The 15,430-nt window shown below is 44.8% G+C and overlaps 2 protein-coding genes across 3 annotated transcripts in view; one reads left to right on the top strand and one right to left on the bottom strand.

Moving 5' to 3' along the window:
* The first annotated feature begins 330 nt into the window (after nucleotides 1-330).
* Nucleotides 331-5,498, top strand: DUSP12 (dual specificity phosphatase 12). Its single transcript, XM_032098658.1, has 6 exons — nucleotides 331-619; nucleotides 700-813; nucleotides 889-1,007; nucleotides 1,939-2,035; nucleotides 2,436-2,622; nucleotides 3,134-5,498. The coding sequence occupies exons 1-6, from the start codon at nucleotides 351-353 to the stop codon at nucleotides 3,293-3,295; spliced, it is 948 nt and encodes a 315-aa protein (XP_031954549.1). The 5' UTR covers nucleotides 331-350; the 3' UTR covers nucleotides 3,296-5,498.
* Nucleotides 5,499-5,677: 179 nt separating this feature from the next.
* The window catches only part of ATP6V1A (ATPase H+ transporting V1 subunit A), a 29,009-nt gene continuing 19,256 nt past the window's right edge, over nucleotides 5,678-15,430 (bottom strand). For both annotated transcript variants that reach the window (XM_032098655.1, XM_032098657.1), the window contains exons 8-15: nucleotides 14,704-14,812; nucleotides 13,773-13,895; nucleotides 13,569-13,683; nucleotides 12,397-12,460; nucleotides 11,446-11,649; nucleotides 9,452-9,546; nucleotides 8,103-8,274; nucleotides 5,678-6,250 (exon numbers count right to left, since the gene is read on the bottom strand). In XM_032098655.1, the coding sequence (XP_031954546.1) occupies nucleotides 6,158-6,250; nucleotides 8,103-8,274; nucleotides 9,452-9,546; nucleotides 11,446-11,649; nucleotides 12,397-12,460; nucleotides 13,569-13,683; nucleotides 13,773-13,895; nucleotides 14,704-14,812 (975 nt within the window). In that variant the 3' untranslated portion in view covers nucleotides 5,678-6,157. The remainder of the gene's footprint in view (nucleotides 6,251-8,102; nucleotides 8,275-9,451; nucleotides 9,547-11,445; nucleotides 11,650-12,396; nucleotides 12,461-13,568; nucleotides 13,684-13,772; nucleotides 13,896-14,703; nucleotides 14,813-15,430) is intronic.

Here is a 15,430-nt window from a genome sequence, read left to right as displayed (position 1 = left end):
CCCCACTGGAGATATTCCAGAACCGTCTGGACACAATCCTGTACCAATGTGCTCTTGGGACGACCCTGCTTGAGCAGGGAGGTTGGACCAGATGACCCACTGTGGTCCTTTCCAACCCGACCCATCCTCTGATACGTATTTGTTTTCTGAGCATTTGTAAGGAGACAGAGGGGTGGGGGAAAAAAAAAGACGAGTTAAGACAGACACTCGTGGACGCAGGGAAGAGAGAATCGCACCGGTACGCACAGCTGCGTGACAATTACTACGGAAATGATTCCTCCCGTACCGGCAAGGGAAACGGAAAGCGGTGCCGTGCCGGGGGCGGTGCTTCCCGCCCGCCTCCCGCAGCCATGGCGGCTGCCGGCGGGATGGTGCCGGTGCTGCCGGGGCTCTACGTGGGCGGCGCGGAGTCGTGCTCGTCCCCGGAGGCGCTGTCGGCGGCGGGGGTGGTGGCGGTGCTGACGGTGGACGCGGAGGAGCCGCCGGCCGTGCCGGGGGTGCGAGCCATGCACGTCCGGGCGCGGGACGAGCCCGGCGCGGACCTGCTGAGCCGCCTGGATGACTGCGCCGCGTTCCTGGGCGCGGCCCGGGCGGGCGGCGGCGCCGCGCTCGTCCGCTGGTGAGCGCCGGGGCTGCGGCGGGGCCGAGCGCTCCCCGCGGCGGCGCTGCCGCGGCTGACGGGCCGCCCTTGCCTTGCAGCCACGCCGGGGTGAGCCGCAGCGTGGCCGTGGTCGCCGCCTACCTGATGAAGACGCAGGGGCTCGGCTGGGAGGAGGCGCTCGCCGCCGTCAGGGCCGCCAAGCCGGACGCACAGTGAGTGCCCCGCCCGCGCCCCCCGCGCCCGCCCGGCGCCCCCCTCACGCCGCGCCCCTCTCGCCCCCGCCGCAGGGTGAACCCGGGCTTCCAGGGGCAGCTGAAGCTCTACGAGGCGATGGGCTGTGCCGTGGACACCAGCAGCGTCCTCTACAAGCGGTACCGCCTGGAGATGCTCAGCGAGAGGTTCTCTGGTGAGTGGGAGCATCGCGGATGCGCGGGGCGAAGCGCGGGGCAGTCTCCCAAGAGGGGAACAGGCTGTCCTGGAATGAACGCAGAAGGCCCTGTCAGAGGAGGTTGACTTCGAGTGTTGGCCTCAAAGCAGCCGAGCCTGGACTTGGCCAGGGCAAACATTCGCATTATACCGGCCCTAGAGAATCGCAGCTCATCAGTGGCAGAAAAATTGAGCCTTTGAGGTGCCTGGGAAATAAGATCTGTAAGGAGCTGCTCTCTTTAGCAAAGTGTAAAAAACCTAAAGGCCAATTTGATACTTTTTGTGATTTTTATGTCCCTGGCGAAGCAAACAACATTCTAGAAAATAGTCAATGTGATGAAAAAAATAACACGTAAAACTTGAGATAAAGTTGAAATTCAGGTAATGAAGTAAACTTTCATACTACAATTTGCAAAAGATATGTGTGCATATGTGTAATTTTATAATAAAATAATAATCTGTAGCTTTTCTTGCAAGATCTCAAGTGTTGCATACTCAGCGTGACAGTGCTGTCGCCCTTTATGTATCATTGTCCTTAGCAGTTCCCACTTGGAAGTTGGCTTTCTGTATTGTGGGCACTAAAGCATTGGCACTACTGCTCGGAAACCTCCTCTGCCTTTACTTTCTGTTGAAGTAAGAACATAAAGCAAAATACCATTATTTTACCATGTTTAAGGCCATAGTCTGGATCCCAGTTCATTGCATGAAGCAAATCCCAGTTTTAGGCGTAGCAGGATGAGGCTCTTTCTTTTTTAGCTTAATCTATTGGAATTGGTGAGGGAACAAATGAAAGGGAAGAAGGAGGCTCCTGCAGGCCATGACTGGGGCAGAGGCGCAGTCCTGTCTTGTACCCAGGAATGCTGCGTGGCTGAGCTGATCTGATTCACAACATGGTCCTGACTCCTCTGCAGAACCTCAAGACTTGCCCCAAGAAGTCTTTGCAGTTGATCCTACCACTATATGTCAAACTTCGAACACAGAGGTTCTCTACAGATGCAGGAAATGCAGGTACTTTATATATTAGAAAAATGTATTTTTATGTATTTATAAAATACTTTATATTTCTCCTTAAAACGTCGTTGTGAAATCAAATCAAGAGAAGAATATTCTGTGTAAATCAATGGGCATGTCATTGTTGTCAGGTCAGGGATGAGCTGTTGCCTAAGTTTCCATACTGTGTTTGCAAAAAAAAAAAAAAAAAAAAAAAAAAAAAAAAAAGTACAAAATACAAAACTTTTTGTTCCCTGGAGTGCTGCTTGTGAACCTTCTAGGCTAATCAAAAAATGGAGAACTTGTACTCCTGTTTAATTATTCAGAGGCCCATATCCCTATTTTCTACGGTCTGTAGATTTGCCCAGTTAAAAAAACTTTTGTTTTACTTCTTTTTTCCCTGCGTCCTGGAGGGCAGACGCGCTCTGTTCCGTAGCTCCAGCATTTTGTCCCACACGGAAGGGATCGGACCGACAGCCTTTGCCCACAAGAGGATAACAGACTCTGCACGGCTTTCTGGGAATGGCCAGGAAAAGTGCACCTCGTACTTCATTGAGCCCGTGCAGTGGATGGAGCCAGCCTTGCTCGGAGTAATGGAAGGACAGGTGAAGTGGAGCATGTGCTTTATTCTTTGGATTTTTGTGTAACTGTTTTGCAAAGGCAGAAAAAACTGTGTCTCTTCCCTGAAAGGAAAACCCCCACACAAGGGTGCTAGGCCTCCCAACCTTTCTGACTTGAATTTTGCAGCTTATGGGCACATTCTTAAATGTAAAATATTCTTTCACAAGGAAAGGAGCTGGTGCTCTGCTGGAGCTGACACCACCCGACAGGATGTTGGACAGGGTTTATCTGCTGTTTGGTTTTGTTATGAGGAAGGCTTGTGGGACTTCAAAAGCCTGTTGTGGTGGCTGACCAAGTCTTTCTGGACCCTGGTAAAACTGTCTTTGGAATCCCACTAGGTCCCAGCAGCTGCATTTCCACACCCTCCCTTCTGCCAGCACAGCTGCCTGCTACACCTCCGGGCTAAATGGCCCTCTCAGTTTAGCTTTTTAGCCTGTTTTTAACTAGATCCACATCAACACACGTCTTAGACTGAGTGCTGCGTTTTTCTTGCAGCTTCTGTGTCCCAAATGCACGTCAAAGCTGGGCTCCTTCAGCTGGAGGGGGGACCAGTGTTCCTGTGGCCGCTGGGTGACGCCAGCCTTCCAGATCCACAAAAGTCGAGTGGATGAAGTGAGGACGCTGCCAGTTGGTAACTTCCAAACTGCCAAAACCTGAACTCATCGCTTCACTTGATGGATTTCTCAACATCCACTGAGAACTACTGACTAGTCCACGGTTGCCAGGAATGAGCTTGTGACTTCCACCCCTTTGTGAGTGGCAGAATTACTTGAACACCTTCAGCTTGTGGTATCTCTTAATATAGTCTATAAAATATCAGAACACTTCCTTCAGAGGTGTTACAGAGTGGTCAAATTTACAAAATGGGCCAAATGTGATGGCTTTAGTGTATTCTTAATTTATCTGTTGCTGTTTACGGGAGGTCTCAACTCCTTATTCAAAAGGAGTTGCTGTGGCTAGCAGTGCTGCTCAGCTTCTGACCCAAAGTGCCAAGTGCCCTAAAATGGTACAATGACAATTGTTACATTAGCATGCATGGCAGCAAAAGGCAGACTTACACTGTTATTGTATTAAAAGTAATCCTAACAATACCTGCCCTAAGAGTATTTACTACATTGTAACTCTTTCATGTAATCTGTGAGGAGATTGTGCAAGCTGTACTGGAATGGGAGAACTGAAGTAAAGAATCCATGCCAAATTACTGCCTACAGTTTTAAAGAAATCCTTAAACGGATGAAGTAATTTTTTTTAAAGCAAGCTGTGAGCTTTTGTGATGGATTGCTGTGTACACCACTGTGGCGTAGATTTGGTTTGACATAAGAAAACAGGACAGATAAAACCTAATTTAAATCAATTTTATTTTCATTGACTTGAACAATTTTTTTTTAATTTATTTTTTTTTTACACAATTTCCAGCAACATACATTATGAAATATACAAGATAAAGTAGGTGGTGGGGTTCTGCCCATCTTGTAATTCCTCCCACAGCTGTAGAAGGAAGACTTGCAGGACACAGTGAACATCAGAATCTCAACACTGAAAACAGACACAAAACAAAAAGGACAAAAATATATATGAAACTTTGAACTGGTCACACTTTAGGGCCAGGTACAGCACAATAAATATTAGAACTGCATTATCTTAGACATCTTCTGTAAAGTTTATAACATCCTCTATTTAAAGAGATAAGAACATCTGGTTTCTAGCATGAAATGCTACATTGTACAGTGGTGAAGGGTACGAATGATGAGCCCAGCAAGGGCTTGGATGGCGACTACTCATTCACACATGCTCGTTGATAAAATAAGCAGCATACACCAAAAGTTTAGTGAGCTGTAAACTTAAGCGTTCACTACCAGAATATCAGCTGGAGGAGCAGTTTCTTTTTGGGAGAACCAAAAATAGTCAATCCCTTTAAGTTTCAGCTGGGCTCTCCCCTGACAAACAGTGGGTTCATACCATAATGGAAGTGGCAGCATTTGGTCCGTAGCACAAGATCCCTTTGCATCACTACTGTTCAAAGCTGGCGCCGGTGGAAATACTTCAGTGAAGAATTAATGCTCACGTAGGCACGGTGTCACCAACACAGGTGCTGTCTCAGGACTAACAAAGCAGTAGATGGCAGCTGGAACCCAGCTGGGCACGGGATGCCACCTGACACAATCGAGAGGGAGAGACTGGAAAGGATGCCAGCATCTCTCTCTCTTGCACTCTGGAGCAATGGGATGAGTGCTGGGCTCGGGGAGTTTGACAGAAAGGCTGCGCTCTGCTCATTCCTCATCTCAGTCTAGTTTTGCCAATAAAAAAAACCCAAGAGACAGCAGTTTCAGCTGCTTGACAGAGTGCTTCCAGAGCACAGAGCAGAGAAGACCAGAGCCACTGGTTTCTCTTGCACCGTAATCAACAAGGCAGGAGTAAATACATTTTGTACTCGTCAACCTTCCCCCATTCATCCCCCGCCCCCAGATGAACATCATACATTCCTCTTATACAAGAACTGGGGACCTTCTGTGCCACCACCCAACAGGCCATGTGAGCACAGGTGGAGGAAGAAGGCTAAGCACGTGTTTTCCTTTCCTTGGCATAACCTGGGCATTGCACTGAGGGCAACTGCACTGGCAGAGCACCACCAAGGAAGGACCACACTGGGGTCAGCACATGTGGCATCACTGTACCTTGCCAACCATGCCCTGCAGTACATGGCAGCAGTCACAAGCTTCACAAAGTAAAGCAGCTGAGTGTCAGGAAATTTTATGGGATGAATGGGAGCCAAGAAGGTAAAATTCTGCTGGAAGCTGAGCACCTATGGCTTTGATTTTAGCTGATGCTGAGTCCAACAGTCCTATCTGTATTAAGTAGGAAGATAAAACTGTATTTCTCCAGTGTACAAAATTATACCAGTCGCTTGTATGTGCTCATCTTCTAGTTAGTCCCTTCTTGGAGAGGACCAGAACTACCACATTTCAATAACCAAAAGACTCAGCTGAGAGACTCAGAAGTGACAGAGTAGTGAAGAATTTTTGGTTGTATCAACATGTCACCAGAATATGGTCAAAAATTCTGTTTGAGAACAGGGAGTTCTATGTCTGATAGTCACTTAGCAAAGTGCCAGGTGTAAATGCCCTTACCACTGCCAGCTCGCAATGTACCGCATGACTGCATGAAGACCTACACCGTCTCTGCCAGTGCAGCTCAACTGGTTACCCGAGGTGAAAGACTGGTTACCAGGAAAGCTGGGAGAGGAAAGGTGAAAATTTTCCCACCCTAGAAGTGTACAACAGCATTCCTCACTCAGCCAGGCCCATTCACACATCACTCACCACTTCAGACACACAAAGCAATGCCAAATACAAACTAAGAGGAATGTTTTTTGTAAAGACACTCTCTGAGTATGAACAGGGGAAACATAGGGTTATTTATCAACTCAAGTACTGTTGCATCATTCTTGTAAGGTAGGGAAGCAGAGGAGCTGAGATGAGGAACTGAGAGGACAAACTGGAGTGGTCACAGAGGTCGAGTCTAGTCTTCCAGACTGCGAAATGCATTCTGCATATCCTCAAACAGCTGAGCATAGTCCGCCTTGATTTTTGTTTCACCATCTTTGACAGGGTCCTGAAACAATACAGCACACAAACAAATCCATCAGGAAAAGCCTTGGGTACTTAAAGTCAGCCCTGGTTTGCAACTGCTGTAACCTCTTGACCTTAGGATTGTAGCTCTGTCTTTGCATCCTGTCTCACCAACACCCACAGGGTTTAAATCTCATTCTCTTCCGACATTAGTGACCCAGGCAGAATGGGTACTGGGCAGAGAATTTTTTTTCATGAGCAGTGGTTACTGCACTGAAAAGCAACTGATTTGGAAAGCAATCAACAATACTGAGGGTCTTGTTTACTGGTGTATGATTCAAGAGCTGCAGTGATTAATACCAGCTCCTCTCCTCACACCAAGTGCAGTGCATCCCCAGTAGGTGGAAGAGTTACTCTGCCATTACTCAGACGTTGTTTAGTTCAAATTAAAATGTATTGTGTAATCATAAAAAGCCCAAAAATATCTTTGTACAGCTTCATTTTCTGAGACTACTTTTCATGAAAGACAAAGGCAAAAAATGGAACTATCAGCTTTGCTCTGAGGCTGCAAGGTTTTCTCTGCAAGAAGCATTAACTGTCAGGCTGTGAAATCTGTTCAATGTCTTCACCATTCTCCTCTGAGTGCTAAGATCCTCTGGGTCAGTGCAACTCTTGGGAAACACAGAGGCCTTACATGTGTGGATGCACTACTTCTTACATTGTCTCTCCAAAGTACCCAGACCACAGGATGCGGGACATCTCAGTCCTCAGACCTGTCAGACTGTTACCTGGGGAATATAATTTTCCTTTCATAACTATTAGAGCTCCAGCTCCACTTAATGTATATTCACTCTCTGGATTCCCTTTTTCAGCCATGCTGTCCACTGCTCTGCTGTACTGCAGGTGCCTGCTGGTGGGCATGTGTTTGTAGGGAGTGTTTTAATTACCCTAGCTCTACATAACCAGCTCTCAAAGAAGTTCATGTCCCCAAGTGTATCTTCTTGTGTTCTTCATGCTTTGAGAATATATACCAGGAACCCACTTATTGCAGAAACAAGCCAGTACCCTGCAGGAACAGAATACATTGGCATGGCAGAACATTTAATTCTAAACTTATTTAATCCAACGGTACATGTTCTCCAAAGATTTGCAGTATTGACTTATATGAGTTTTAACAGAGCAAGCATTGTATTTCATAGAGGATATCAGCCCGGGTCACAGGTTACTACTGTCCTACCAGTAACTGCTATACCAGCATGCTCTGGATGAATTTTAGTGAAGCTGTACCCTAAAATGATGGCTACTGAAGTTACCCAGAGCAGGTGCTCCAATCCAATTGTTTTGTCTTTAGCCCATGTTAAAGGTACTCCTCCCTTCCTCTCCTCACTTCCAGCAGTCTCTTTTATATGACACACAGATATAAGCAGCCTGAAGTTTAAATCCAGGAAAAAGTGAATGATAGAAGTGTTAATCAAGCTATTTTAAACACAAGGAAAGAAATGCTCCTGCAATATGTGACGTGTCCCATGTCTGGCTTCAGGCTGCTTCTCTCTGATAATAGTCTCCTTAGAACATTTTATAATATTTTTACATAATTTCATCACAAACCCCCCAAAGCAAACAGCAAAAAGGTGCTTGTACTATTACCATGACTATGTGTAAGAGACTGCTGAAGGTGGGGTTGCCAAGGCTGTGCAGTCAGCATCAACTGACTAGATTTCTGCACTGACCATTCCTGAGCTCACAAACCAATTCTTTACTGTATTCAAAATGATGGCAAAGAGTCTCTGTTCACAGACCTTTGGTCTAAAGCCTTTGGTCAACACTTGAGTCAGTCTTTCAGAGGCACTGGAAGCTCACAGGAAGCAGGACAACCCACTTCCTTACAAACATACCTTGAACTTCATGGAGGTAAGTCTGTAGAGGATTTCGCTCATGTTCTCTCGGATGATGGACCACGTGATCTTATTGTCACTCTGAGCTGTGGTTTCTACAGCACGGCGTGCCATGTCATAAAATGCAATCATGTTGGAAAGCATTCCCACTGTTTTATAGAAAGGGCAGAACCTGATGGAATAGAAGAGGACCAGTCAGGCATCTTAGAACAATTAACAGGATTCTCTCCTGGATTCTCCCCTGACAGAAAGAGTGCCAGCCTGCTTTACTCCAGGGGTTTTTAATATGTACTGCCCAAGGAGAGGGGCTGCCTCCAGTAGGTCCCACATTTTTAAACAGGCAAATTGTAGGCCAAGACAATCATCCTGAAGCTGATTGAAGCCGAGCTTTCTGAAGCAGTATCCAAACATTCAGGCAAAACAGGAGAGAACAGGAACCATTGCTTTACAAGTCTCACATTTCAATCTGTGCCAATGCTAACAAGTAAAGGAAAGCAATGAGCAGCCAACAGAATTCCTCCTTCCTGTTTTGTCCATCAAGGGAGCAGGCTTCCTCCTAACAGCCTGGGATGACAGCTCTGAGAGTTTCTTTGCTCACAGGAAAGGGAGTTTCTCTATGACAAGAGCACTTCATATACAGTTCCATTTTTAATGGGTAGGTGAGTGCCATAAAAGATACCTCATTATTATTTATGTGCTACTTCCTGTGCTTCCTATAGCATACACACAGACCTGCCCCAGTAACCTGATCAAAGGCACACACTGTTACAAAATGATGGATGTCTACATTTTCAGTGATCAAGTACTCAAGACTTCCTGATCTACCTGGGTGGGGGGGGGTGAGATGAAGTACAAAAAGGCCCCTGTCAGGCTGTTAAAACACAAGGATAGCATGGAAAGAAGAAAAGCAGAGTTCACTGGGGAGAAAGAGACAGTAAGGGTCTTTTTGATGGATCAAACTTACTCCAAAATCATGCAATAGTAACTGAAAGCAGATTCTTGCAGTCCCCTGTGTATTGATGGAATAAACAGGAAGACTTTGGATGTTGTCTGTGAAAATAAAGCAGTCCTGTCTTCCTCCTCAGATATGCTACTGCAGAAACACTGGCTAACAGAACAATAGAGGAGGACCTGTGAACCCCAAAGGGTTCTGCTTTCAGGAGGGGTCTGCATGTCTTGGGTAAGACAATGTGAATGCACTGTTCAAAGGGCTACCTAAACACAGTTCTTCCATTTCTTTATGGACAGTAACGTTAACTTCTGCCCTGGTCAGCTTCCACACAAAATAACTGTATCAATCCAGTCTGCACAGGACTAAGAGGGCAGAGTGGCCAGTCAGATCTCCTCACCTGTCATAAGGCGTGTAACCATTCTGCTGCAAGAAGTCATCTTTTATCAGCTTGGCAACTTCCAAGGTAATTTTATCTGTTTCTGCCAAGGAAGCCTGGAAAAGTAAGGTAAACAGTTAGTTTAGTACTCAAGTCGATGAGGGCACAGTATTTCCTGGCCAAGAACAGCTATCTTTCAGTACCTGTCTTCTTCCCACCCTCATAAGACAGCAGCAAGCAGAACTCTGTCTTTTGGGTATTTCTCACTCCCTACTATAGAACAGCCAATTTAACTGATTGCCAGATTAAGATGGGCCAAACAGTCAGTAAGTCTGCTTTAGGTCTATCTGATGATAAACAGTGGGAATGAAGTTCCCTTTAAGATCATGGAAAAGCCACCAGACACTGAAAATGCACATGGCTTTGCTGTGAGGTACATTGAAACATCACCCTCCTACATAAAGCAAATTCATTTTTACCTTCCTCAGTCCTTATGGAAGAAAAACTAAATCTCAGCATGCTAGATCAAGAAGGAAGCTACAGGAAGTAGCAGCCTGCACCGTGTGGCTTTTTCTGCCTGGCGTTGAAGAAAAGAAAAGGAGTTGATGACAATGCCTGTCATACTCCACAGGACAGCCACAACCCTGCTGCACACTGCTGCTCTCAGCACTGCAGGTCGCTCTTCTCCACCTTTATCATCTTTTTGCTAAAGTGGCCCCATTCAGCTTTAAGTACCCCAGCTTGCTTTCTAGACTGGAAGTTTGGACCTTCTTTCATGAGGAGACTAACAGAATTCAGAGCTAGAAAGAAAAAAATACCCTAACAATTTCCATGATTCCCCCTTTCTAAAGGTTTGTTGCCAAGCCCAGACAGACAGAAACTGTCAAAGATAACATCTCTGAGAAAAAAAAAATCACCAGTTCTAGTAATTCCATCATGAAAATAATGCCTAGTCACAAGCACTGGCTTATCAATATCCCTTCCACACCAAGGAACCAATCCTACCCTGCTCTGTAAACCAGTCTTTTAGAACATGGGTTTGTAAATAGAGAACTGCAGAAGGTCCTATGACCCCACTTCCTTTTTTTCAAAGACATATCAAGAGAAGAGAGCTCTACTAGGCAAGATCTGATGAAAGGTCTCATCTTAGTTGGACTAGAGCATCAGTGAAGAGACAGAGCACCATGAGCAAACTTCCTTCAAATAACTGTACTTAATACATGTTACTACACACTACTACCAATCTGTAAATCATAATAGCTCATCTGAACATCATGGAATTAAATTACTGTCAAGTACGTGCCAGGAACCTGCCAATTATCGTATTTACAGTGCTAAGCTGAAACAGAGTTTTCACTAGGTCCTTTCTGAGAGCTTTCAATGGAAATTTTCCTGTCCAAGTTTAGCTTTCTCTTCAAAACACTGAAATGAAAAAAGGAAATTAAAGAATGACTGCAAAATGGAGCCATATGTCACAAGTTTCCAAAGAAAAAACAGATAATCACAAGTTTTTAAAAAAAGTAGACTTCACTTTGTTTCTACAGGCCAACTTGTAAATGCCAACACCTCTGTCCTGCAGCTGGCAACACGGTTTCTAATAAACTGTAACCCTTCATATGGCTTCAACAGTAAAGATCAGTTTGCATAATTTCTCTACAAAGACTGCTTCCAATGGAATACTACTTTAAGTTGCAGCAAAGGGCATTTCAACAATACTAGAACACCAAAGTGAAGTTTAAAGCAAGCAGTAGATGTCCCACTATCTAATTCACATGAGGAAAGCAGCATCAAGCCAAGGTTTAGCAAATCTGAAAAACTATTTGTCATTAGAAGTCAAACAACATGTAAGAAAACTGGAAGAAATCACAGTTTGAGGTGAGAGTGTCTGACATCTCCCAGTGATCTTTTGTGTGCAATGCAGTATCCATCGGGTCTGCTCTAAGACATGATCAAAAGCCTGCACTAAGCATAAGGAAATGGAGGATGGCTCAATGACACCACATCTGGTTACTCACCTTCCCCACAAGCTGCACAATCTCTGCAAGGTCCTCTTCCTCCTGTAGGATCTCTTTGGCCTTTGTCCTCAGAGGGACAAATTCTGTGAAATGTTTGTCGTAGTACTCGTCCAGGGCTCGCGTGTATTTGCTGTAGCTGATCAGCCAGTTCACAGATGGGAAGTGCTTGCGCTGTGCCAGCTTCTTATCCAGGCCCCAGAAAACCTGCCAGAAGCCAGAAAGGTCAACCAGCTCTCCAAATTAAAAGTGAACTAAAATAATTGAAGGCAATAAAAAGAAAAAAAAATACAGAGAGCAAGTCGAGCAAGTTGAAGCTAATGCAGCATGGCAAAGGCTTCACAAATGGAAGCCTGGGAGCCTGTTAACTATAGCAGTGACATTCAAATAACACTTCTCAAAAAATGATGCAACTTTTAAGCTGAGTTCTGATTTATTCAGCTTGAGACTGCTCATGAGGGAGCAGTCAGCCATAGCAGTGTCAATACTGGAGTCTAAGTAAAGTGGAGACCAAATAGATGTAACTGCTTTTCCCAAAACTGCAAACAGTTGCAAGACATTCTTCTCCCAGTCAGCTTCTCTGAGGGTTTTTTTGTGGTTTCGATGCACCTAGATTAAGAGTGATTTGCTTTCCATCTCAGCTGAGAACAGATACATTTGAAGTGCAGCTCAATGGGCAGCACTGAGGAAGCACACAGATATGGCTGAGCAGGCAGTGTTGGAAGGAATTGCTGCCCTTCTCTCCCCCTTCCAAACGGAACTCAAACACATCAGTTTGCAACCATCTCACAAGGTCGCCTTTTACACTGCTAGAACATTTTCCAAAACGCCCTACAAAGCTGCCTGTGTCAAATCAAAGCTCTCTCACCCCAGCCACTGGCACAAATGTGCTGAAGCACAACCATCTGGAGTCTAACAAAGTGGACAGAAGAGCTGCAATGTTGTGGGACGTACCTGAACAATGCCCAGGGTAGCAGATGTGACAGGATCAGAGAAGTCACCACCTGGGGGAGAGACACTGAGAAGGAAGAGATAGGGAAAACTTATCAGAGTTGCTTTCACAGTTCAAACTTCAGTACTGAACATTTGACTGCACAGCTCAGTGACCCGAGAAACCAGAAAAGTCAATGTGATTTCAAGTAAATAACAGATTGCAATATGCTTGCAGAAAGTGCTTGATGCATACCCACACAGGGGTTATATCAAGCATACCATGAAATAGTTACATCAGTGACTGATTGACATATTAAGGTGTAATTTCAGTCACGTTAGCTTGAGATAGCAACTCCAGCTTGGATCACCAAACCTATCTCAATTGGAACAGATTCAGCAAGAGTACTGATAGAACATCATGAAAACACAGTGCTGTGATTTTACAAGAGACGATATCCCAATTTGAAATTTTGATATTCACCTATACAGTAGCTACTTCATTTGTGCTTGAAACTCCAATACATGCCTTCCCAGAGATAAAAAACCCAAAACAAACATCCAATCTCGAAAGCAGAAAGCCCTTATGTATGTATGTTTTGAACAGCAGAAGTAAGCAGAGCAAAAAATGAACTCTGGGTGTTCTTGCAGATGCCAGAGGCTCTCCTGAAAGCATGGGGAATCCACTTTTCCCAGGGTATGATACACAAAGCAGTATGACCTAGGAGAATGCCTGTGGACAACACAGTTTTCATGGCACATCACAGCCTGAGATATGCTGCTCCATGGAATTCTACTCTATTTGAGCATGAGAGTCATGATTCATTATGCCCCCAAGTGCACACACTGCTGCTCTAACTGCCCTTTATTTCCTGCTCTGAGCATGCTTTGACACTTTTCAGAGAGCTCTAATAACATTCCTCCCTGAGCCACTTGATCCAATTGCTGCCAGTGCCTGTGATTCCACACCTCACAGAGCTACCTGTCCACATTCATTCCTTCTGCCCCCACGCACAATTTAGCAGCGCTTCTGGGAGAACAGAGACTAAGTATCTACCTACTCATTCCCATATTTTTAAGTTCTGCAGCTGCACAAAGCAACAAGACCTTTTTGTCTGAAAAATAGGTGCTGTGACATACAAAACCAGAGAGGAAGAACTGCAGTCAGCGCAGAGGCAGAACAATGCAACACTCACGCTCCAACAATGCTGACGCTGCCTTCCCTCTCAGGATTTCCCAGACACTTCACTCTCCCAGCTCGCTCATAGAAAGAGGCCAGACGGGCACCGAGGTAGGCTGGATAACCACTGTCTGCAAACACCAACACACAGAGATTCAGTCAAAGGCTCCAAGTTTGAAGGGCTGCATTGACAAGACTAGACTGAAGAAAGACTACTCACCAGCTGGCATTTCAGCCAGTCGCCCTGAGATTTCCCTGAGGGCCTCAGCCCATCGGGAAGTAGAGTCTGCCATCATACTGACATGGTAGCCCATATCCCGGAAATACTCGGACAGGGTGATTCCTGTAACAAAGACAACAACGTGCTGCAGTTCAGAAAGGAATCCTATGCTTATATGTTGTCAGAAAGATGCAAAGAAACCAAATTACTGGAGTTTACATTTTGATGGAAACAGACAATGGAAGTTACTCCTTCTTCCCGCTTTATGTCCCTGTTGTCTCTTTTTTTGCTGTTGCTGTTTATTTCTTCTCATTCTCCTCATTTCTGTTTATGAACCACTCTGACTCATCTTACATTCACATGTATTTCTTTGAAGAGACACTGCAATGTCACTGATGCCACTCTCTCCCTTACTGAAACCATGAACAAAGACTCTTCTTACTGCAAAATGTCTCCTTCCCTTTCAAACCACCAGAATACAAGTGTGAGAAAAGGTCATGTTTTATCTGAATTATCTGACAACTGTTCATAAAAAAAGAACTTTAAAAAGACCTTTAAGAGGCTGCAAAGGAAAGACTAGTCTGCCAACTCGGAGAATACTATTTCTGTCCATTAAGTGGCTGTACTTGTCAGCAAAAAGCTAGTCAAAACCAAAAGCTTACAGAATTAACACATGCAGAAATCCTACGTAAGTCCTGGCACAGTAGGTTCACCTTATAAACAAAATTTACTCAATATTCAGAAATGGCAATTATATGCAAGCAAGTCAGATTCAATTAAGATACAAAGACTTGGTGCAGGCAAGGTCTGAAAGAGTTCACTTCCGAAACTAAACAGGCTTCTTGGTACAGCCATCTCAGGAACTGAAAACAGTAGAGCATGATGGCTTGCTTTATACACACAGCTTCCTCTATCCTCTTGTAAATCTTACCAGTATAGATGGAGGCTTCTCTGGCAGCCACAGGCATGTTGGAAGTATTTGCTACCAGAGCTGTTCTCTTCATGATGCTTTCTACCTTGCCATCAACTTCCATTGTTAACTAAAATGCAAGAAAAAAAAAAAACCAAAAACCCAACAAATTATAAGAGTAGCAAGGTTTTTTGTTAATATTTTTGTTGCTTGTTTTCTTTTACTGTTTTACTTGCCTTGTATGAGGATACTCTCCTCACAGCTATTCTACCAAGAGCAGAGATGAGACTCAAAACTTTAGGATATGTTGGTTTGTCTTTCAGACTGCACACAGCTTAACTCTTTAATGTACATGCTTCACCTCACCTTATCTTCAGCAACAGCCAAATCCCTGTTGATCCCATTCAAATAAGTAATGACAGATCCACTGCACAAGGAAGCACCTTATTCTCTCTCAGATTTCCAGGCTGAAAGAGCTAAAAATTCTTAGCCTCCTATTATAAGTCCATCAGGAATCTGAGAGCTTTCTTCCCCCACCTACAACAAGCCAAGTTAGTATTTGACAGTTGGACATAAAACCACATTATGGTAAAAACCACATTTTACCTCAGTAAAGCCTCACAAGCACCTGAACAACAGAACGTACGCCCTGACATTTGTATAGAATACTACTTATGAATACCCTGGGATTTATCTTCTTCAAGGCCACCTCAGCTTGACTTTCCCACCTTGTCACTGATCAACACAC

The sequence above is a fragment of the Corvus moneduloides genome, chromosome 2, assembly GCF_009650955.1.
Source record: "Corvus moneduloides isolate bCorMon1 chromosome 2, bCorMon1.pri, whole genome shotgun sequence".
Taxonomy (NCBI): domain Eukaryota; kingdom Metazoa; phylum Chordata; class Aves; order Passeriformes; family Corvidae; genus Corvus; species Corvus moneduloides.
The sequence above is the reverse complement of the archived record's forward strand: the minus strand, read 5'-3'. Positions and strand labels throughout refer to the sequence as shown.

Coding starts and splice junctions, on each gene's coding strand:
- DUSP12 (XM_032098658.1), top strand. CDS start 351: ATGGCGGCTGCCGGCGGGATGGTGCCGGTGCTGCCGGGGCTCTACGTG. Junction 1,008..1,938: donor GCTCAGCGAGAGGTTCTCTG/GTGAGTGGGAGC, acceptor ACTCCTCTGCAG/AACCTCAAGACTTGCCCCAA. Junction 2,623..3,133: donor TCGGAGTAATGGAAGGACAG/GTGAAGTGGAGC, acceptor TTTTTCTTGCAG/CTTCTGTGTCCCAAATGCAC.